This window comes from Xenopus tropicalis, chromosome 7 (assembly GCF_000004195.4).
Source record: "Xenopus tropicalis strain Nigerian chromosome 7, UCB_Xtro_10.0, whole genome shotgun sequence".
Lineage (NCBI taxonomy): Eukaryota > Metazoa > Chordata > Amphibia > Anura > Pipidae > Xenopus > Xenopus tropicalis.
In genome coordinates, this window is record NC_030683.2 from 65571527 (window position 1) to 65594679 (window position 23153).

The 23153-nt window shown below is 38.3% G+C and overlaps 1 protein-coding gene across 1 annotated transcript; it reads left to right on the forward strand.

The window, feature by feature from the left end:
* Positions 1-1921: 1921 nt before the first annotated feature.
* LOC101731802 (F-box only protein 6) lies at positions 1922-21278 on the forward strand. The gene is made up of 6 exons (XM_018095879.2): positions 1922-2115; positions 4162-4433; positions 5320-5446; positions 17643-17738; positions 18174-18309; positions 20537-21278. Exons 2-6 carry the CDS (start codon positions 4178-4180, stop codon positions 20681-20683), a joined length of 762 nt encoding a protein of 253 aa, XP_017951368.1. The 5' UTR covers positions 1922-2115; positions 4162-4177; the 3' UTR covers positions 20684-21278.
* Positions 21279-23153: the final 1875 nt, after the last annotated feature.

The following is a 23153-nucleotide window of genomic DNA, read 5'->3' on the forward strand; positions in this document are numbered from 1 at the left end:
TTTACTTTTGGATCGCCAATACGATATTATAGTGACTAATACGATTTTTTCATAAGCATTTCCGTGATATTTGCGATCTTAAGAAATTATCGGATCCAATCCGAATTTATCCAATTCCGGATTTGAACTAGCGTTTTCATGAATCTGCCCCTAGGTCTATTACTTCGTCACAGTTTGGGCGTTCAGTTCTCCAGGCAGTGGCTGGAGTATGCTGTTATCAGCATAATATTGTCTTTATTCCTGCCCAAATGTTAGGCTGCCAGGGGATGGCCAGGAGAGAGAAAAGTAATTCATACTTACTTAGATTTTCTTTTCCTGGCCATCCTCCCTGGCAGCATGCCCACCCTTTTGTTGTCTGTCCAAAACATCAGGCAAAGACAGGACAGGAAGGGGTGGGTATTTAATGCATTGCTTTAATAAACCTTCTGTGTCCTGACAGTATGGAAGAGAATAAACCCAAATGTTATGCTGCCAGGGCGGACGGCCAGGAAAAGAAAATCTTGGTAAGTATGAATAAATTTTCTCTTTTCCTGCAACCAATGGCCTCAGATCATTATTGTAAAGTGTATGGCCACCTTAAAGTTTTTTGGCACCAAAACAAACCTGGTAAATTCTCCCCCATTGCAAAGAGAAAGACTTAATAACAAATAACTTTCCACATATTAGGGAATTATTTTACGTTTTTGCTTTTCAAGCCCTAGTTCTTCCATACTCTCTCAAATCTCCTTTTCATCTTGGATTCTTTAGTGTCTTGTCCTTTTCTTGAATCTTTTTTTTTTTCCTTTACCATACCTCTTTTTACCTTCACCTATGCCATTCCCTCCCATATGCTATTGTTTCTCTATTTTTCCCTGTGTTCCACTTTCTCTCTTTTAATCTAGTGCCATTTGCACATCTCCCAATTATACAGTAAGTCTCCCCTATTAGCCCTTTGCAATTCTTTCCACTATTAAACCATATTTACTATGGTTTAAGTGTGAATTTAAGTGTAAATGTTCTTCTCATCTAACTGTTCTCCAGTGGTCAGGGTATTTTTACAACAAATCTAACATTTACTTAAATATTTAGGTACACTGTTAGGGTAGTGCCAGTCATGGCTGTTTTCCGCTCCGTAAGCTGCACACAGACCAACAAAGTGCCTTTCTGTAAAGCAATGATTCCCAACCAGTGGTTCACGAGCAACATGTTGCTCACCATCCCCTTTGATGTTGCTCCCAGCGGCCTCAAAGTAGGTTCCAATTTATTAATTTCTGGCTTGGATGAAAGTTTTGAAAGCACAGAGACCAAGTTTTACTCCACAAGAAACCTCCTGCAGGGCAGCAGTCTACATAGGGATACCCAATAGCCAATCACTTCCCTTATTTGGAATCCCCAAAGATTTTTTTCATGCTTGTTTGGCATACTAACACTTTTTACATCTGGGTGTGACTCACAAGTGAAAAAGATTGGGAATCTGTGCTGTAGAGCTACATGAAGCTACGGATGAGAGTGGGTCTGCTTTTCTCAGCCTGTATAGGAAATGCCCTTTTGCTACAACTGATCTGGCTTGTTTAAAATTGCTTTAGGAAATAATGAAGTGAGTTAACAAACCATATTTTAAGACTTTTTAACCTGAAGGTGCTTTTTTATGCTATATACTCTGTTGCAAAACTGTACAGGTGCTTTCATAGAACTGGTGCTTATTCTGAGGGTGTGCCCCCCACCCCACACAACAAAAGAACACATGGTACTGACTAAACAGCTGCCATTTTAGAGTGTAGCATTGCCTACTGAGGGTGTGTGGCACTGGTTGTTTTAATCTTGGGAGCAACGTGCGATTTGCGTAATGAGAGAAAATTCACTTGAACATTTACCTTAATGGGACTCCGCTGGGCCACTAGACTAGCCACTAACATCAACTTTTCAAGAGTAATTACCTGCCATCTCTGTGTTTTGCGTTTAACTTCAAAGCTGCAGTACTTCCTGACTTTATATATAGGAGACGCCTCAGTAGATATGTGCTTACGTCCCACCAATATCCGCAGATCATGTGACAGTGACAGCCCTCATTTTGCTGCAGAGCTTGGCACAGACATTCCACTGCTCTGATTTCCCTGGGAACAAGTTAAAAAACTGGTGAGTACCATATAGTGCTGTTTACAGTTAAAGTTATGATACATGTTCAGAGTATTATAACATATCCTTTGCTGCGCAATAAAATTACTTTCAGTATTGATACTGTAATTGCTAAAATGACAAGGATAACAGAAGGCGTGTAAATAGTTTTTATATGATGGGTTAGCATGGATAATAAATCCCAGCGTTTTTAAACCCAGTCCAATCAGCGAGAGATCGTGTTAACTTTCCATTTTATAACTGGATGTTGGTTTTGTGGTGCAGCTGATTTCCAAGAAAAGATGAATCTGCTTCTAAACGCACTAACATGATTTATTGCTATCTTTTATTTACATAAACATCTCATAAACTCAGTACTTTTAAAGTAATTTTGAGTAGTAGGGCATTGTTTAAATTTGATTATTGCACTAAACAAGAAAACATAACTACAAAATGTAGCACTTCCTGTTTATGAACAGTTTCTGTTTGCAGAGTAAAGCAAAATAACCAGTTCACAAGTAATTCCACAATGAAAGTTGCTACTTATCACAAAGTCTCAATTCAATGGCCCTCCAGACACAATTTTCATTTGTGTTCATTCAAGCCTCAAGGGGGTGCGGGCACAGGTGCAATCGCCCTGGTAGATCCTCAACTGTTTGGGCAGACTCTTAAAAACAGTGCATATAAAGGATGGGTCAGAATAAGTACAAAATGTGTTTTTTACAAATAATTTTTGTGTGTAGGTCTCAAAATTTGTGTGCGCAGTAATGGCTTAGAGGCAACATTGCTGCCACTCTTTCTCTTTGAAAGAGCTGCCCATGCATATCCCTGATTTATTAGATGGAACTTTGCATATAGCAGGCAAGAGCAGTAAGCAAAAGAACCTATGAAAGTTCCTGACATTAGACTGAGCAGCAGGCATGGCTTCTAGGGCAGTGCACTGGATAACTGGCAAAGTCACTACCATGGGTGCCAGCAAAATACCTTTGCTATTGTGTCACTAACATGCCAAACTAATATATGGGGGGGAGGGGGGATTTCCTGGAAGATTCAGACATAAGCTCATCATAGTGCATCAGTGGATGATGACCTGAACAAAGCACAGATGTGTTAAAGGTGTAGTTTACCATCCCAAAATTTATTTAAAATACTACACCATAATAATTTACACCTTTTTCCACTGATTTAATAAACATTTAAAAATCAATTAGTTGGGTCTCGTCCCCCTCCCCTTGCTTCGTAATAGCACTGCTGACCACTAACTCTAAACTGTAAATATTTAGCTTCATACACTACTGGGCATGCTTCCAGAGCTTTATTAAGGTATGCCATGGATCACTGTACAATTTTTTATATTATTTGGTGGCATTTCTCTGATGCTGCTGATCCCTTATGTGGCCATTGCACAAATTTTGTGGTTCATGTTGTATGAGCACACCCAATCTGGATATATCAAAATTTGAAATCTTCCACAAATTGTTTGGCCAAACGGCAGTGTTTATGTTTTCTGCATGACTATGCAAGCAGCATCCCACAGATCCGACATAGTATGCTGTGTTTACAAATGACAGCACATATTAATTTTCCTTAAAATACTTCCCTAAGGTTTAGGAGGCATGGAGGAGATGGATTGTACATGATTGTGGAGGTACAGATCTTGTGTGCTTCACTGATACTGCACGAAAGTGCCACTCAGCCCTTCCTGCCTTCCATTCCAAGGGGGTCAAATGTATACTAAGTTTTACGATTTGGTTAAGTTGTTAGTATTAATGTATTGTTGATGTCATATTAAAACCGTGTGCCTAGTTCAGAATACATACAAAATGTTGTGTTTTCACACCAAACTCTTTGAGCGAACCACAATTTTTAATGGATGCAAAACTTGTGTGTGCAAATACAAGCGCACATTTAAGAGGAAATATTGTGCGTATCACAGATGCCCCCAACTTTGTTGAATAAATTATGCTCTAGTTTGTTCTGTAATAGGACTAAAGGTAAATCAAATAAAAAACAGTGGTTCTGTTTGTGATCAGATTTATTTGTTGACAAATATTTATTTTTTCCCAGAATTTTTAGATACAAAATGCTGAAGATCAATCAACTTCCAGAAGATGCTTTACTGCATATTCTGGTCTTAGTCCCTGCCACTGATTTAATCCGATACAGACGTGTATGCACAATGTGGAGGAACTTAATTGACTCCCCAACCCTTTGGAAAACAAAATGTATGCGTATGGGATACATCTCAAAAGACTGCAAAAAGTCTCCTCAGGACTGGAAAATATTTTATCATATCTCGAGTTTAAAAAGAAACTTATTGCAAAACCCACAAGCTGAAGGTAGACATTTTAATTAACTTCTTGCTTTTGTATGAAAATACCTCATTGTCATAGGTCTGTCAGTGCCTCTTTAATCTAACTTGTGCTTTTGCCACAGAGAAAAGGCCAGTCTGCTTCTGACCATTCTATCTTGCTCATGCACTGACTGGCACAGGATCTCCCTGTCAGTCTGGACACAGGGCAGATTTTTTTTTATAAAATGCATACTTTTTCCCTGTGTATGCTGACAGGCTGTTCACATGTTTGTCAGTGCATGCATACAATGAGCAATGAGCAATGAGTAGAAAGCCAGTGGAGAAAACACTAAAGGGGTCATTTACAACCCTGGGGAGAGTGGGGGGGGGGGGGTGTACAAGAGTTCTAAGGGTTACCCATTAGTCCTCATTTAACAGCACTTGTGCCCCAAGGGTTACTGTTCTCTGCATGGAGCACCTGGATGAAATTGACGTGCAAGTTAGTGGTGGAAGGAAGGACACCTACGTTCCTCCCCCTGCCTGCCCCTTTAGAATCGATTTACACATTACTATTAATCAGAAACAAAGCAGGAGATGATTTTATAAAAATAAACTCATTCTTTAGTAAATGATGCAAATATTTCTCCTGTTTAACCTACAGTTCTACCCAAAGAACTTACTTATGTAAACTATACTATATTTATATTACGCTTCACTGTTTTCGAGCTTGTGGTGGTGTATTTTCTACAATTTTCATGACAGGTGACTGTTTCTACATGCAGTACCAGATAAGGAGTTTTCTGTAATTTGGATCTTCATACCTAACTAAGGGTCTGTTAGTTGCAATCTTCATAATAGATAATATATGCCATATTTGTATACATATTTATTTACCACATGAACTGCTTAATTTTACTTTGTATCTTCTAAAGATTCTTTCAAGTCATGGAAAATTGAACAGAATGGTGGAGATCGGTGGAATATTGAGGATCTGCCTGGAGACTGCGGCCAACCATTTCCTGATGAACACATTAAAAAATACTTTGTTACTTCTTACACGTAAGTACTACCATGGCACAAGAAAGCAAGGTAGAATGTCCCTCCATAAATAGCTTGCAGTCTGTTGGTTTTTCTTAAAGGACATGTACACCCTCCACAAAAAATGTAATCAGCGAACAGCCTCTTTGATATATTTAAATAGCCACTCTGGGCGTTAAAAGGTTAATTGTAAGACTGCAGCATCCCCTTAAAGTGATACTGACAACAAAAAATTTCTTATAAAAATATGAACCAACTTCCAAACCTACCTCATGTCATGTTGACTGTTTTTTTAATAAAAGTCCTGTTTCTCTACATAAATCCTACTGAAGATCCTGAACCCAACTGTCTGGCAACCCAACTGTAGCTTCTCAATCTGTCAAAAGGACTACGTCATAAACTGGGAGGATTCAGCTTGCCATTTGCTTCAAGGAGCTCCCCCTCCCTCTCTCTCTCTAGAGATAGATAGCAGGCGGGCTTGATCTTTCCATTGCCTGCCTACTTCAATGGGCGGTGCCCCCTCTCTGCTCTTCCCATGAAGAATTAAATAGCAGGCCAGCTTAAGCTTTCTCGTGCCTGCCTGCTTCTAAGGCCTCTCCCCTCCCCATTACACATAGACAATGGAGCTGAGCTTATGTCACACACCAGCTGAAAGCAGAAGGGGCATTGCAGGTTTGTGATTAGGCATATTTATTCACTTGGGGCATTAAAATTAAAACCCAGAAGAGGGGAACAAACATGGCTGCTCCGTGGGTCTATAATTCGTGCTACCATAATTATGAAGTGAAAAAAACTTTGCTGATTTACTTTATAAGGAATTTAAAGCTGATACAAATTAAAACACAACAGCAGGTGTAAAAAAAAAAATTAAGTGGCTGTCAGTATCACTTTAATCACTTAGGATTCCTTCTCCTTCTCTAACCGCCTTTCCTCCATAGGAATCTACTTGCCTACTGCTTAGTATATCTCATCTCAGGTTACTACACACACCCTTCAGTCTAGCAGCCAATGAAGAGATGGCATAGCTTGTTTTTCATAGAAACTCTGGTTTAGCTGTGCACTCTGCTGAAGAAACTTGGCTGCCAGGTGATACCTGCTATTTGTTTTAAAAAAATGTGATTAGTGAACAGTGTTGATAAATGCAGTTAACATGATGCAGGTTGGGTGGGGAAGATGTGCCCAACCTTTATACATGGTAGGAAGATGTAGGGTTTACATGTCCTTTAAGATGTAATGAAGGCAAACACTAAACCAAGTTTTATAACTAACTGGTCCATATGTACTGCCCACTTTATTTACAGTATATAAAGCTGAAAAGTTATGCAGCTCAGTATGCACCACCCAGGCCTTCTTCTGTTTCCTGCTTTAATCTTTCCTCTTTCATGCTGCTCCTTTTATTTGGAAGAGAATATGTTTCTTTAAAAATAAACTTAAAGACTACCGCTTGGAGCATAACATCTCAGTAGGGCTTTGAAAGGGAACCCTAGGAAATAATTCCAAACCTTTTTCTATGATATTAGCAAAATAAACTTTACTTATACAATATAAATTATTTACATATTGTTTTGTTCAGTCTTAGAATTCACAATTGCAGCAAGCAGTCTGGTGCAATTTTGTGGACACTGTTATTAGAGGAACAGTAACACCAAAAAAAAGTGTTTTAAAGTAAACAGCTTATTTATATAAACTACAGTAGTGTCAATCAATACCAAACACCCTGGAAAACTGGTCTAAATACAAAATATCAGATAGGCGAATACATGCCATTAGAATGACTCTGCTCCCTAAAATCCTATTTTATTTCAGTACGCTACCAGTCTCTATAGTACCAAGAATGGACCTTAACTATTTACAACTCTAAGGGGCACATTTACTAACCCACGAACGGGCCGAATGCGTCCGATTGCGTTTTTTTCGTAATGATCGGTAATTTTGCGATTTTTTTCGTATTTTTGCGATTTTTTCGGCGTCTTTACGTTTTTTGCGAAAAAACGCGAGTTTTTCGTAGCCATTACGAAAGTTGCGCAAAGTCGCGATTTTTTCGTAGCGTTAAAACTTGCGCGAAACGTCGCGCCTTTTAAGTTTTAACGCTACGAAAAAGGCGCGACTTTGCGCGCAAGTGTTAACGCTACGAAAAAATCGCGACTTTGCGCAACTTTCGTAATGGCTACGAAAAACTCGCGTTTTTTTGCAAAAATCGCAAAAAGTACGAAAAAGTCGCAAAATGTTCGTTTCCAATCGGAATTTTTCCAATTCGGATTCGAAATCGTGTCTTAGTAAATCAGCCCCTAAGTCTTAAATTTTATCTGGCACTCCAAACCACCAAGAGAGTCTAAACTAACTTTGACTACGTCAAAATCAAAAGGTGGACTGGGTGTTCCAGACTTTTTTATTTTTTTTTATTAAATATTATCAAGCCACACAATTAGCAGCAATTCCCCTATTACATACCTCTTTACCACCGAAATGGGTTGGCATGGAAGTAGATTTAACCCATCCAATTGTACTTAATGCTATGCCCTGGGTACCCTATGTTTTTAAGCCTGACATCCTAACCCTGATGTTGGTAAATATTCAAACTTGGGATAAGATAAAATACCACAACCCGGATTTTCCCCAGGAGAGCATTTTAATGGTGGGAGTTAAAGGGCCTTAAAATTCCAATGCATATATTTTGATGCTCTGGCCCTCTCAAATGGAAAAGATTCCAACAAACCTACTTGGCTCACCCCCGGGAACAGTATAGATTTATTTAGGTCTCTGATTTTCTTTAATCAAAGAACAAGAAAAAAAAGAACAAGACACTACTCTGCCTTCCTACTAAGAATTTGTATGACCCCAGGAATCTGTTAGAAAGCTCATCTACTTCAACCCTCTTATATAAGCAGGCATGGAAAAAAGATTTAGGATACTCACTGGATGAGCAAAAATGGCAAAAAATCTTGGATTCAGTAGCTCATTTCTCCACCAACATTTCTACAAGTCCCTACTTATATGGTGTTTATTCCCATCCAGAAAACATAAGACTAACAGGGCATTATGCATTAGGGGATTTGGAGAGGAGGGTACAGCATACCATACATGGTGACAATGTCCTAGGGTTAGAAGATTTGAACCAGAGTCTATGAGATTATATATCCAGTCACTGGCGTTAACATCCACAAGTTGCCGTAACATGCATTAATAGGACTTCCCGTCTCAAACATAAACAAATCTACCAGGGTTCTAATTACTCAGATACTCTTTGCTGCCAAATTCACTATTGTGAAATCTTGAATCTTATCAATACCACAGCTTTAAAACAAAATAAACTGGATCTTGGTAAATGAAAACTCACAGGCATACTTAACAATAGACAAAAGAAATTTCAGAAAATATGGACCCCCTGGGTTCAATATGCCACCCCATCTGGGGAGTGCCAACCCCCCCCCCCCCCAGTTTAAATATCAGAGGGCTGGAAACAAAACAGAATTAAGAGAATACAAAATTGTTAAACCACTTGCAGACAAACAAATAGTTACCAGGGATATCCACTATGGAACTGGTAACAATTACAACCGCCCTACACCCAGACTGATAGACATTCACTTTATAAGGTATATACGGGCCTGCAAAGGATGCACCATAAGTTAAGAATAGTCTTTTTTTTCTCTTTCTCTTTTCATTCTGTTTTATACTTCATTGTTTATTCTTTATTACTTTTTGTATTAAAGCAAGCATACTTTAATACACATGTAAATAATAAATCAAATCCACAGCGCTTATTTTCCATATTTAACTCACTATTTCATCTTTTACCTAATTAATCAATTGTATCTGAACATACCTCTCAGGACTTTGCTGATTTCTTTAAATCAAAGTCGATTCTATACGCAAACAATTTTCCCAACCTTCAGATACCAGTAATCTCAACCTTTTTAAATCTCCTGAAGTTTCTCAGCTTCTCCATTCCTCTCCGCCTACTACCTGCTCACTGGATCCTATGCCCTCATCACTACTGAAACAGTGTGCCCCTGCCCTAATTCCAGCTCTTACTCACATATTCAATTCCTCTCTGGCTTCTGGTACTTTCCCCTCTCTATTCAATCAAGCCTGTGTCAAAACCATTCTTAAAAAAAATCTAAATATCGTCTGGTCTCTCTCATACCCCTAGCCTGGAACGTCTTGTCTTTTCCCGTGTCACTAACTTCCTCTGCACCCATAATCTGCTGGACCCCATGCAGTTTGGTTTTCGGCCTGCGCACACTACTGACACAGCCTTTTGTAGGGTGGCAAACAATCTCCAGACTGCCAAGGCCAAAGGACACTACTCAGTTCTCATTCTCCTGGACCTTTCCTCTGCTTTTTATACTGTTGACTATTCTGTCCTTATGCAAATTCTCTGGGATCAAACTGCATCCTGGTTCTTTTTCTTACTGCTCCTTCTCTGTTGCTTTTTCTAACAAATCCTCTATCCCAGTTCATCTTAGTGTGGGGGTGCCTCAAGGTTCTGTACTGGGCTTTTTTGCTGTACTCCCTGTACAATTTCTCTTTAGGAGACCCTATTTCTTCTTTTGGTCTTAAATATCACTTATATGCAGATGACATCCAGATATATTTAGACACCCCTTCACTAACCACTGATGTTCAAACCCAGATTGGTAACTGCCTCCAGGCTATCACCTCATGGATAACCCATCGCCTCCTCAAACTTAACCTTGGTAAAACAGAGCTCATGGTCTTACCGCCCAAACCTAGCCTTTTTCCTCTGCAATATTGCCAAGATACGCCCCTTTCTTTCACAAGTTACTGATAAAACACTAATTTATGGCCTTATCCTTTCCTGCTTAGATTACTGCAATCTGCTACTAACCGGCCTCCCAGACTCCCACCTCTCTCCCCTGCAATCCATTTTAAACTCTGCTGCCAGGATCCTCCTGTTCTCACCTAAGAGGGAATCTGTTCAGCCTCACTTAATCTGTACAGCATGGCTGCCTGTTAAGCAAAGGATAGCATACAAAATCCTTCTGCTAACATTCAAAGACCTTCACTCTTCTGCTCCTCACTACATTTCTTCACTGGTCCCCCTGCATATCCTGGTCATCTCCTCCGCTCCTCTTAGAGCCTCCGCCTTTTTACACCATCCACACCCCTTGCGCTCTCTCGTCTTAAACCTTTCTATCTTGCTGCTCCTTACCTCTGGAACTCTATCCCTGAATTCCTCCATAGGGAACACTCATTCACTCAGATGCTACCTTCTGGAGCACTAAAACATTATTTTGTCTAGTCCTGCACTAAAGGGTAAATGCCCATACCTTGTGCACTCTTACCTTCCAATTTGTGCCTATATGTTACCCATTCACTTAGATTGTAAGATCTACCGGTCAGGGACTTCCTTCCTACTGTCTCATACCACATGGCACTTAATCTCTCTGTATTTATACTTATTTATTGTATTTATTTTGACACTTGTCCTCCCTATGTGTAACAATTACAACCGCCCTACACCCAGACTGATAGACATTCACTTTATAAGGTATATACGGGCCTGCAAAGGATGCACCATAAGTTAAGAATAGTCTTTTTTTTCTCTTTCTCTTTTCATTCTGTTTTATACTTCATTGTTTATTCTTTATTACTTTTTGTATTAAAGCAAGCATACTTTAATACACATGTAAATAATAAATCAAATCCACAGTGCTTATTTTCCATATTTAACTCACTATTTCATCTTTTACCTAATTAATCAATTGTATCTGAACATACCTCTCAGGACTTTGCTGATTTCTTTAAATCAAAGTCGATTCTATACGCAAACAATTTTCCCAACCTTCAGATACCATGGCACTTAATCTCTCTGTATTTATACTTATTTATTGTATTTATTTTGACACTTGTCCTCCCTATGTGTAACAATTACAACCGCCCTACACCCAGACTGATAGACATTCACTTTATAAGGTATATACGGGCCTGCAAAGGATGCACCATAAGTTAAGAATAGTCTTTTTTTTCTCTTTCTCTTTTCATTCTGTTTTATACTTCATTGTTTATTCTTTATTACTTTTTGTATTAAAGCAAGCATACTTTAATACACATGTAAATAATAAATCAAATCCACAGCGCTTATTTTCCATATTTAACTCACTATTTCAATTGTGTATATTGTGTATATTGTAAGATTGTACAGTGCTTTGTGTCCATGTAGTGCTTTATAAATAAAGTTATACATACATACAAGTAAATAAAGGCATACTTTCTAAAATTAGAATCTAGAATATAACCAGTAGAGGCCTGGGAACATAAACAAATCTGAAATATGATCCTTTACTGTGTTAGTATTGCTTTGTATACTTTTGAATATAGAACATTTTCAATAAATAAAAAACTATAGTAGTGATTCTGAATGTCATTATATTTTAATTACTTTGATACACTTACATTTTTGGTGTTACTGTTCCTTAGAGGCAAGTTCTATACCACCCTAAATCTTGTGTATGTGCCAGAATGGGGGACCTAATGTCCATGCCCATGCACAGGATACACAGTTTTAGACTGTGAGGAGTGCAGTGACATCTAGGAAGTGCTAATGGAAAGTAAAGGTGTAGAATTCATTATCCAGAAATGATTCTAATTTTTCAAAGTGATTTCCTTTTTTCCTTTTTCTTCTGTTAAAATAAAACAGTACCTGCTAACTAGTTCCAAACTAAACTGCATGAATTCATATCGGTGGAAAAAACCCTAATGGGTTTATTTAAAGGTGAAGGAAAGGTAAAAATCACTGTGGGGTGCCAAATGTTAGGCACCCCCCCCCAGTGTTTGTAATTGCTTACCTTTTACCCCGGGCTGTTGCTCTTGTTAGGAGAAAACTGCACCAGCCAGGCTACGGGAGAGCGACCCTCTCCTGTCTGTCTTCATTCTTCCAAATCCCAGGGCTGGCACATGCGCAGTAGGATAAAAATGACTTTCTTGAAGTTCAGCTTTTTACTCTATTGTGCATGCAAAAGCAGTGCAAAGACAGGAAAAGTAAGAGGATCGCTCCCTTGCAGCTACCCCGGGTGGGTTCAGATTTCTCCTAACGGGAGCACCATCCCGGGTAAAAGGTAAGCAATTACAATCACTGGGAGGGGCCTAACATTTGGCACCCCCCGGTGATTTTTACCTTTCCTTCTCCTTTAAAGGGGATATATACCATACATTTTTACAATGCACTAAACCATGTAAAATAATGCAAAATAGAAGTAAGTGCTTTTATTTTAATACCTTTGGGTTCAAATATATTGACTGCTTGAAAACTGTGCTCTACCCATACCCTTTGCCAGCTTCCGGTTTAGACTCTTCAGTATGTGGCTCAGGGATGCAGGCCCCAGCCTGATAGACTTTAGCAGAGCTTAAAGTGCAGTGAATATGCATAGGGTGGGCAGGGCTTAGCGATGTCACAGGCAGTCCTCTCCTGGCAGCAGCACAAGCAGAGAGACACAGGAGGAGGAAACTGGGAGGGGATTTCCCAGCTGCTGCTGCTGAGTAAAGCCTGTCAGTCCCACCACTTCCTGTGGAAGACTGAAGCCACACTCCCATGTTTCATTTTGCTCTGGCTTCTGATTAGAGAGGTTGTGTATGCAGCTCTCATATAATGACAGTTTTAGGAGGTAAAATGCTTTCAAAACATCTTTCTTTCTGCATCGATACATTTTGAGGGAGGATAAATATTATAACTGAATATGAACTTTTTATAAAATGTCTCCTTTAATGTTTAAACAATATTTTTAGCAAATTTTAAGTATGGAGATCCAAATTATAAAGGATCTCTTACCTGGAAAACCCCAGATCCCGAGCATTCTGGATAATAGATCCTATACCTGTATCAGTAATTGCCTGCCTTAGCTCAATGCAACACAAATTACATGTCTAATTTGCAAATGACTTTCATTATACACCCTGTCTGGGTGACAAGTCGCCTTTTTTAACAAAAAATTATAGTTTATCAAAGTAAAAAAAATGTAATGTACTGTTGCCCTGAACTGGTAAAAGTTGTGTATTTGCTTAAGAACAAATGCAACATAGTAACATACAGTAGAAAGTTAGGTTGAAAAAAGACATACGTCCATCACGTTCAACCATAATGCATATATATAACCTGCCTAACTGCTAGTTGATCCAGAAGAAAGCAAAAAAACCCCCATCTAAAGCCTCTCTAATTTGCTACAGAGGGGAAAAAAATCCTTAGTATGAGCCAGGGAGGGAATTCTACAACTTCACAGCTCTCACAGTAAAAAATCCTTTCCTAATATTTAAACAGAACCTTTCTTCTTCTAACGGAGTGGGTGCCATGTCAGTTGGAAGGACCTACTGGTAAATAAAGCATTAGAGAGGTTATTATATGATCCTCTTATATATTTATACATAGTTATCATCTTCTCCAGTGTAAACAGACCCAACTTGGCTAGTCTTTCTTCATAACTGAGACTTTCCATTCCCTTTACCAGCCCTGCTCTGGACCCTCTCTAATTCAATAATGTCCCGTTTGAGCACTGGAGACAGCAGTTAATATAAATAAGCTTCTGTGTAGCCATGGAGGCTCATAAGCTCTGTAGAATAAAATAGAGTTTTACAGAGCGTATCTGCTATGCCATTTAGCCCTGTGGTAATTTGAATAGTTATCCCCCCCATGACTACTCAGCAGCTTTGTTCATATAAACTATAATAGTGTTTTTAAACCAAACACACAGCTTTTACCAGTGCAGGACAACAATACATTATATTTTAATTAATTTGATACACTTTCATTTTTTGGTGTTATTAAGAGCCAGTGACAACCACTATAAACTGCAGCTCTGCAGTTATTTAAAAAAAGACTATTGTTTCCCATATCTGGAGTGCGGGCTCTATTAGCCTACACCTCTGGTGGATGAAACAATATAGGGGTGATAGATGCCCTTTATTAATCAATTCTTTTGGTTTTCAGTACCACCTCTATGCTAATGATGCATATTTCCAAAATACAATCATTTATCACCCAAGATGCTGCCAAAATTCTTATTCACTCTCTTATAATATCTTGCCTGGACTACTGTAACTCCCTATTAATTGGCCTTCCCCTCGAAAGACTGTCCCCTCTCCAGTCCATAATGAATACTGCTGCCAGGCTCATACACCTCTCCAACCGCTCCTCCTCTGCCATGCCACTCTGCCAATCCCTGCACTGGCTTTCCCTACCATCCAGGATGAAATTCAAACTTCTGACTCTCACATTCAAAGCAGTTCATAACTGCCCCACCCTACATCTCTGAACTTATCTCTAGGTACCATCCAACCCGCTTGTTACGCTCCTCTACTGACCTGCTCCTCACCTCCGCTCTCATTCCCTCCTCACACGCTCGCATTCAAGACTTTGCAAGGGCTGCCCCGCTTCTCTGGAATTCGCTCCCACAATCTGTCAGACTTTCTCCCAATCTCTCTGCCTTCAAGAGATCTCTAAAAACTCATTTATTTAGAGAAGCTTACCATAATCTAGTTTAACATAACCTCAGTGTGCTGCTAAAAGCAATACCCTGTGCCACACTAAAGCAAGGGATTGATACCTTATTTGAATAGTGAAAAGTAATAAAGTAGGCCTCCAAGATATGCCCGCATACAACCCATATACAATATATATCCAGATCGTGTTTCTGAGCTTTCCCCATGTACCTTAGCCCTTAAACGAGAAGGAAAGGTTAATAAAGAGTTATTTTCAAGCTGCAGGCATACCTTCAGTTGTTTCAATATTGCCCTTAAGTCTCCCCATATTTCTCCCGTTCAGATGATCAGAAGCCAAACAGGAAGAAAAAACGCTAAGCTGTGTAAAGAAAGTTCTCATAATACCTCACTCCTGCACAGACACCCAGACCAAGTGAACATGCTCAGCTAGTAAGACTAGAGGGCCGATTCATTAAAACACGAGTTCGAATCCCGATTTGGAAAAATTCGGATTGTATACGATAATTTCTGAAGATCGCAAATATCACGAAAATGCTTACAAAAAAATTGTATGTCACGATAATATCGTATTGGCGATCCAAAAGTCACAAAATTTTCATACCAAATGATTGTAAAGAGCAGCAGAACCTTCCAGAATTTTTTGCGCAAGCTTCCTGCTGATTGGCTCAGATCCACATTCCTTAGGGGGGGGAGTGAGTTCTTCGCATTCTTGAGGGAGGGGGCAGCAGGAGAGAGCAGAAAGCAAAGAGCTGGGTGTCTCTGGCACAGGAAAACAGACACAACTAATCTTTTGACAGTGCAGTGTTTCTGTGAGTGCTTATGGCTGTATTTACATAGACCTTTCTGATAAACCTTACTTAGTTTTTACCTTTTCTTCTCCTTTAAATAATATAAATGTAAATATATTTATATTTTATATTATATTATATAAATGTATAAATATCTAGATAAAATTACATTTTAGTGTAATTCACATGCAAAATAAAATATTACCATGAACACATATTTATAGACACAGTACCATCTACTAAACAAGTATGGTAAATACACCAAGTTACTCACACAAGGACAAAAAGAAAGGTGTTTGAATACAGTACTGCATTTACTTAGCACTTTCTTTTTCAGTATTTTATTGGGTAAAATATTTTTCATGCATTTATAAATATGGCCCAGTTTTCTTAAAGAGGACCGGTCACCCTAAAAAATAATACCAAATACTTTTGTCATATTAGTTGAGCAAAATAAACTTTACTTGCACTATATAAACTCTTTATTTTTTTTTCCATTTAAGTCCTGGAATTTACTGTCACAGCCAGCAGGCAGGTGCCATTTTGTGGGCACTGTTATTAAGGCAAGCTTTGTATCTACCCAAAATCTTATGCATTTGCCATCTAGGTGATATCTAGGAAGTGCTAAATAAAAAGTTAAAGCAATTAATAATTAAACATCTGGGCTGACAGTCAAATGATTATATATGATTGACAGCTCAGATTTTTAAATCAATTTAAGTAAAGGTAAAAACTAAGTAAGCTTTATCAGAAAGGTCTATGTAAATACAGCCATAAGCACTCACAGAAACGCTGCATTGAGTTCTCTGTCAAAAGAAAGGATTTTGTTGTCTTTGTTTTGCTGTGCCAGAGACACGCAGCACTCTCCTCTCTACCCTCTCCTGCTCCCTCCTCCCATAAGAATTCCATCCCCCCCTTAGGAATGTGGAGCTGAGCCAATCATCAGGAAGCTTCCTCATAGTCTTACTAACTGCATGTACACCGGTCTTGGTGCAGGAGCGAGGCGTTATGGGAATTTTTCTTCTACAGAGATCAGCGGGGTTTTTTTTTCTATGAGGCTTCTGATCATATGAATAGGAGAAATATAGGGAGACTTAAGGGCACTATTGAGAGAACTGAAGGTATGCCTGCAGCTTGAGGGAGACAGGTCCCCTTTAAAAGGATTCTGTCATAATTGTTATGGTGTACTTTTTATTTCTAAACACTGTGCACATTGCAAATAATTCACTCTACCATATAAAATATTTTTCCTGAACTAACAAATGTGTTTTTTTAGCTGTAATATATTTGTGGTCCTAATGTACTTGATTGTAGATTGCTTCATTGCTATCATGCTGCTTTCACCCAGGTTTCCCCTGTCCCTAATAAAGCTGGGTGCATGTGCAATAAAGTAATCAGATCAGATGGGCTGTACTGTTCATGTGCCTACCAAAGGTGCAGGAGATACTTGAAAGAGAGCAGTAAGATGGTGTCCTCTATGCTAAGGTACCCAGGGATGGTGAGTTTTATAAAGAAAAGGAGCTCTGGCTTGGGGCAGAAGGTTAGCCATTAGAGTCACTGATAGGTCTTAACAAATTGGCACCTGCATATATTTCTAATAATAACACGACCAGACCCATATAGCCACACGTGCATGTTATTGAAGCTAAATGTCTAACTAAATCTATACTATATACTAAAACTATAAATAAAGTTCAATCTTAAAATCCATAAACAGGCAGGGCTTTTAGGACATTAAGTGTGACCCACTGGTAGATCTTGAGTATTGTATTTGTGAATCACTGTCCAGGTTGTTTGATATTTATTTTTTTATATTGCCAACAAATTGGTAAGCATGCCAGTAGAATAAGCCAAATAGTTGGTTGATCTTTTATTGATGCATTCCATAATTATAATTTCACAAGAATGTCATATCCATGCACAGGTAATTATTGTTTCGTCTATAATTGTATATTTACTGTATATTTGTACAGGGAGTGTAAGAAATCGCAGCTAATCCAACTCAAGAAAATGGGATACCAAGATAAGCTGATGGATACTGTACAGCCAGATATTGTAATTGAGGACTGGTAAGTAATTGATAATACTGCTGGAATGGTAAAGCATTTGGCAATTAAAATATTCCCCTTGTAGTATTTGTTTACTAGAAAGATTAACAAATCAATATATAATTATTTCACTCTTTCTGTACTCTCTGTAGTTTCAGTCATGGTAAAAAGATGCCAGTGTTGTCTGACTTACGGCAACAACTTTCCATATGAATAACCTTTCAAGTCAGTGGAGGTATGGCATAGATATCAGGAGGCATAACCTAAATTTTCTGGGACTATGGCTAGCTGAAAACATTCATTAATGGACACATAAAACATAGCTTATAGCCTGCAAAGAAGCAGCCACAATAGTTTACACTCTTCGATGGGGTTCTAGCTACCATTTTAGGAGGAGTTTGGATGTTCTTCCCATGTGCAGTATTAATGTCTTACTATATCTTGTCATTCCTTTAGGTATGCTCGAAGATGGGATTGTGGCTCAACATACGAAATAGTGGTTCAGCTGCTTTCAAAACATAAAAAGGTTTTAAAAGAATTTCGTCCAAACTTAGTTAGGATGGAAAGTCACAGTGAAACCTACTGGCAGCAGGTATTCATTCTTGATAAAAGAATTATATGAATCATAAACAGTGGATCCCTAACTCCTTAAATGCTTAAAAAAGGAGGACAGAAAGCAAAACCTATGTTTCTGTAATAAAACTTCAACTTTTGGTTTCCCGTCCTACATGCCATGCAAGCAGGGCAGAAAGAAATATCAAAAAATATCAGAAATATGTGAAATATCAAAAACTCATATCACATACAAATCTTTTTAGTATTCAAAGTGCACTAGTGCCTCATACGGTGCTCAATGAGCAATTACAAATTTCACAACTGTATTTCTGCACATGTAATTTGACACATTCCTCTTCATATATTGTATAACCCCTATTATACTATACATTACTAAAAATTGATCATCCTAAACATTGGTGAGGGAGCTGTGTATGTAGGGGATATGGATAAAAGAGTTTAGAAACATTCAGCAAAGCCCCAGCATGAGCGAAATAATTTTTATGCCGCTGACAATGAATTCCAAACTCCAATACACAAACCTCCAATATGCAAGCTTTCATAGATTGTACTCTTTAGCGTACTATTAGCATTATAAATTACAAATTATGCAGATATACCTTATTGTTTGTTATGTCCTCTTACCTTATGTTTTTGCAGTAGACTGTTATACTAGTTGTAGTTGTAGTAGTTGTAGTTGTACCTCTTGTACTACTTCTACTTGTATAAGAAAATCATATTATCCAAAGTGGAGTTCTTGAGCAATGTGAGGGCCATTAAAGTCTAAAGCCCACATTCAGCCCTGCAGCCCTAACGTATACATTCTCCAGAATGTGTACTGAGATAGAGTTGACATTTAGTGTTTGACAGAACATGTAACTTAACAGTCTACATATATTTTGCTTCTAACCTCCTTTCCTGGCTATTCAGAACACTGCCATTAGTGATGTATCTTATAGTCTTTGATAATGCTATGTAGCAAATTTACGCTAGATAAAAGTGGTGTTTCAAGAAATATCAGCACTAATTATTAAAAGGTCCTAACATGGAGTAGCTTGAATTTCCCTGTGTGCCCTGTTAAAGAAGAAGGAAAGGTAAAAACTAAGTAAGCTTTATCAGAAAGGTCTATGTAAATACAGCCATAAGCACTCACAGAAAAGGAGTCCTCTATTAAAAGAAACACAGAATCTCTTGTCTCCTTTTTTGTAAACTTGTTCAGTTGTCTGACTTCCTCTCTTTTAGAAAAATCCTTAATTCCCTGGGCCAGAGTCTGCACAGTTTTCTCCCCTCTCCTGCTCCCCCTCCCACAAGAATGCTAAGAACTCCCTCCCCCCCTCCATTAGGAATATGTGATCTGAGCTATAAGGCTAGAGCTGCAGCAGGAAGCTACTTAAATGGCAGCTGTTGTCTTAGGCAAACCGAGAAAGCTTCTAGGCTGTTTACTCAGGTATGGGAATGCTTTCTGCTCAAGCACTAATGTGGTGAATCTATTGGCAGTAAAAAAAAATTACTTTCCTTCTTTAAGCTCAAAAAAAACAAAAACCATAGATTATTTTGTGATTAAATCAACTGGCAAAACATATGTTCAGAACAAGCCCTCTTCACTGAGCTCATGCTGAACAAGTGTGTACACAAAAAATATATATGCAATGTAGAATATATGTGAAATATCAAAAACTCATATCACATACAAATCTTTTTAGTATTCAAAGTGCACTAGTGCCTCATACAGTGCTCAATGACAAATTTCACAACAACTGTATTTCTGCACATGTAATTTGACACATTCTATTTGAACAAGGATTATGGGATATAATTCTTCCTCTTCATATATTACATAACCCCTGTTATACTATACATTACTTTGCTCTAACTAATTATCTAACTTGGATTCTAGCGTTAAGCGCTCCCGTGTATTATTTGTATTCTAATCACTAAAAGTGCATTTAAAGGTGAACAACTCCTTTAGAATAACAGGATTGTTCAGCCACCATTATGGGTTTGTGCAGCCTAGTTAGGATCAAACAAGGTACTGTTTTATTATTACAGAGAAAATTAAAACTTTTTTAAAATTTAAATTATTTATAAGGGAGTCTATGGGAGATGGACTTCCCATAATTTGGAACTTTCTGGATAACGGGTTACCAGATAAGCCATCCCAAACTTGTTCTACATTGTGCCATCTAGGCACAGTGTTCACTTTTAGCAGTATAGACTGATGTAAAAAACATGACTTTATTACGGCGACTCTGTTTTTTCCTTAGATGAAACACATATTTTACAATTATGGACCAGGTATACGCTACATATATTTCCAACACGGTGGACAAGACACAAAGTACTGGGGTGGTTGGTATGGAGTCAGAGTAACAAACAGCAGTGTCACTATAGAACCTGGGAATCTGGACTAAGAAAGATGAGCTATTACCACAGACTGGTGGTTTTGATTCATTAGCCTTCCTGAACAATATCATGTTAACTCAGTACATGAGTCGCTAGGTTTCCCTCTGAAGATTGGTTACTGAGTTGTCAAGTGAAATCTGTCCAGGTACTGTGCATAAAGCACCAGGATCTTGTTTCAATTTTATATCTTTCTTATTTCCAAGTGAGAGCTCGCCTGAATGCAGTCCATGCTTGTATACAATCGAACCCTGCAAAAACCCGCTGTGACGGATTTATGATAAACAATGGCGGAATTGATTTCATTTCTCTCTTATGAGATTAGGGACTGATACCCAAAGGCTCCAACACGTCTGCCCCAGCCTGATTGGAAACAATAGGCAGATAATCCAGTTATCTTGGCACAAAGGATTCCTGCACTTCGGATCAACCGCTTCAGTTACTCTTCGGCCATTATTTTTCTTCAGACTGTGCATATACTTCTGTGGGACTTTTTGTGCCTTTTTACTATTTTACTTCCTTAGAAGAATTTGTTGCTGTGTGATGTCATTGGACTTAACAAAAATAAAGTGCTAGAATGCTACAAGGTTTCTCTACAGTGTTTGAGCATACGGTTGTTAGGTCATTTTCATGACACCCATGCTTACCATGCACCCATGCTTACTCCAGCCTTTATCAAAGTGCTAGTGTGCAATAAGCTGATCCTTTAAATGCAGTCTAATTAGCAAGTGAGTGACATTAGCAGAGGGAGAAACCCACCACAACACATGCAGGTGTGACACGGTGAGACATCCATTATAAATTAAAAACGATAGCTTTAGAGTGCACAATAAAACTATGCAGTTACACCTAATTTGGATTCATAAGTTCTGTGAGTATTTATGCATTGCTTTAATGCATCAGATGCGGCTGTCACATTTGCACCTTGAAGTGTGACTGCAATCACACTGGTATAATGGGAGGAAAATCCTGCATTATGGGTAAACAAAAAGTATAATGGACAATTTACCAGCATACCCTAGCCTCTGGTACTTCTGGTGCACATTCTTTGTTTTTGCTACTATAAGCAGAAAACTGCACTGGTAATTTTCATCCAAACACCAAGAAGTAATCTTCTGCCTGCTTTTTTCTTCTTTGGGCTGGGTGTGCATGTGCAGTAGAGTAAAAAGCCAAACTTTAGGCAAATAGCAGGCATTTTCACTCTACTGAAAGACATTATATATATGAATCTTAAACAGGTGGAAGTTATTCGTGTATCTAGAAAGGCTTTCATTCTAGGTAGCATATTGTCACCAAGTGCATGTGGTATGGTTTGAAGATGCAACAAGAGTAAAAATAAAGGGAATACATGGTTGTCAATTACTGGCACAAACCTTGTAAATGTTTCCTGGTCATAGTTTTTTTACAGAATTTGTCTGTTATTAGTACAGGGTAAAATTTAAGGCTTTGGGTAATTTCACCTTTTATACCAAATATATGTTGCATTTATTGGAGTTTAACCAATGCCACATACAGTATGTGGGAAACACTTTGTCCCAACATTAATGGCCGCAAAAGTCAGTTCTAATAAGCATACCCCTGCAGGAAAGCATTTTACAGATGTGATTTATTGGGTTGAAGAGTTTTTTTAAGAAGGCTATACCTGCAGAATCAATACTTAACAGATAGTTTAAATAATTTTAAGTGGAATATTCAATAATCTTACCAAAATTGATAAATATAATTATGTAATATATAAATATTGTCCTTTTACATCTTTTTCTTAGAGCCACCAATTTGTGGTAGGCTGTGTGCTCCCTCAGATATAACCTGACCATAAATAATGCAACTCTTGACTGTACCAGAAAGAGGTTTTGGAGCTAAAGATAGAACTTTGTCCATTTATTGGCTGATGTGACCATCAGTGGTTCGTTTGTGTGCACAGTAAATTGTATGATCCCAGGGGGCAGCGCTTAGTTCTTAGAATGTCAATTTTAGATTAAGGAATACCCAGTGGCACATAATACTTAAAATGTTTTTATGAAAATGGTTTATTTTAGATGAAGCAGGGTTTTACATATGAGCTGTTTTAAGCAGTATATTTTATAAAGATCTACATTGTTTGGGGGTATAGTTTTCCTTTAATGTAAATTCATAAGGGGATCTTCTAGCCATTTTAGATTGCAGTGAGGTGGATCTTTAGAAACCCCGCAAGGTTTTAACAAGAGAATGTCCCTTGCTTTCTAGATGCACCTTCTTTTCTCTTTGTCACTGACCAATGTTGCTGTTATTATTTATCTAAGTGATAGTTAAGGTGGCCATACACGAGGCGATTTCGCTCGTTGTGCGATGAACGATTATATCGACAAACGATCGTATGGCGATCGAGTTCCCATACGATATGCCATCCACGAGCAACGATAATTCGGGAAAGATTTCGTCGCATCATTATCGTAAAATATGTACGATCGTACATCTACGTACGATCGAATGTCGTGGTCG

Bases quoted from the DNA above. Each gene is read 5' to 3' on its own strand.
- LOC101731802 (XM_018095879.2), top strand. From the start codon at position 4,178: ATGCTGAAGATCAATCAACTTCCAGAAGATGCTTTACTGCATATTCTG. The intron at 4,434-5,319 runs GTAGACATTTTA...TATCTTCTAAAG, and splicing joins GCAAAACCCACAAGCTGAAG to ATTCTTTCAAGTCATGGAAA. The intron at 5,447-17,642 runs GTAAGTACTACC...ATATTTGTACAG, and splicing joins TACTTTGTTACTTCTTACAC to GGAGTGTAAGAAATCGCAGC.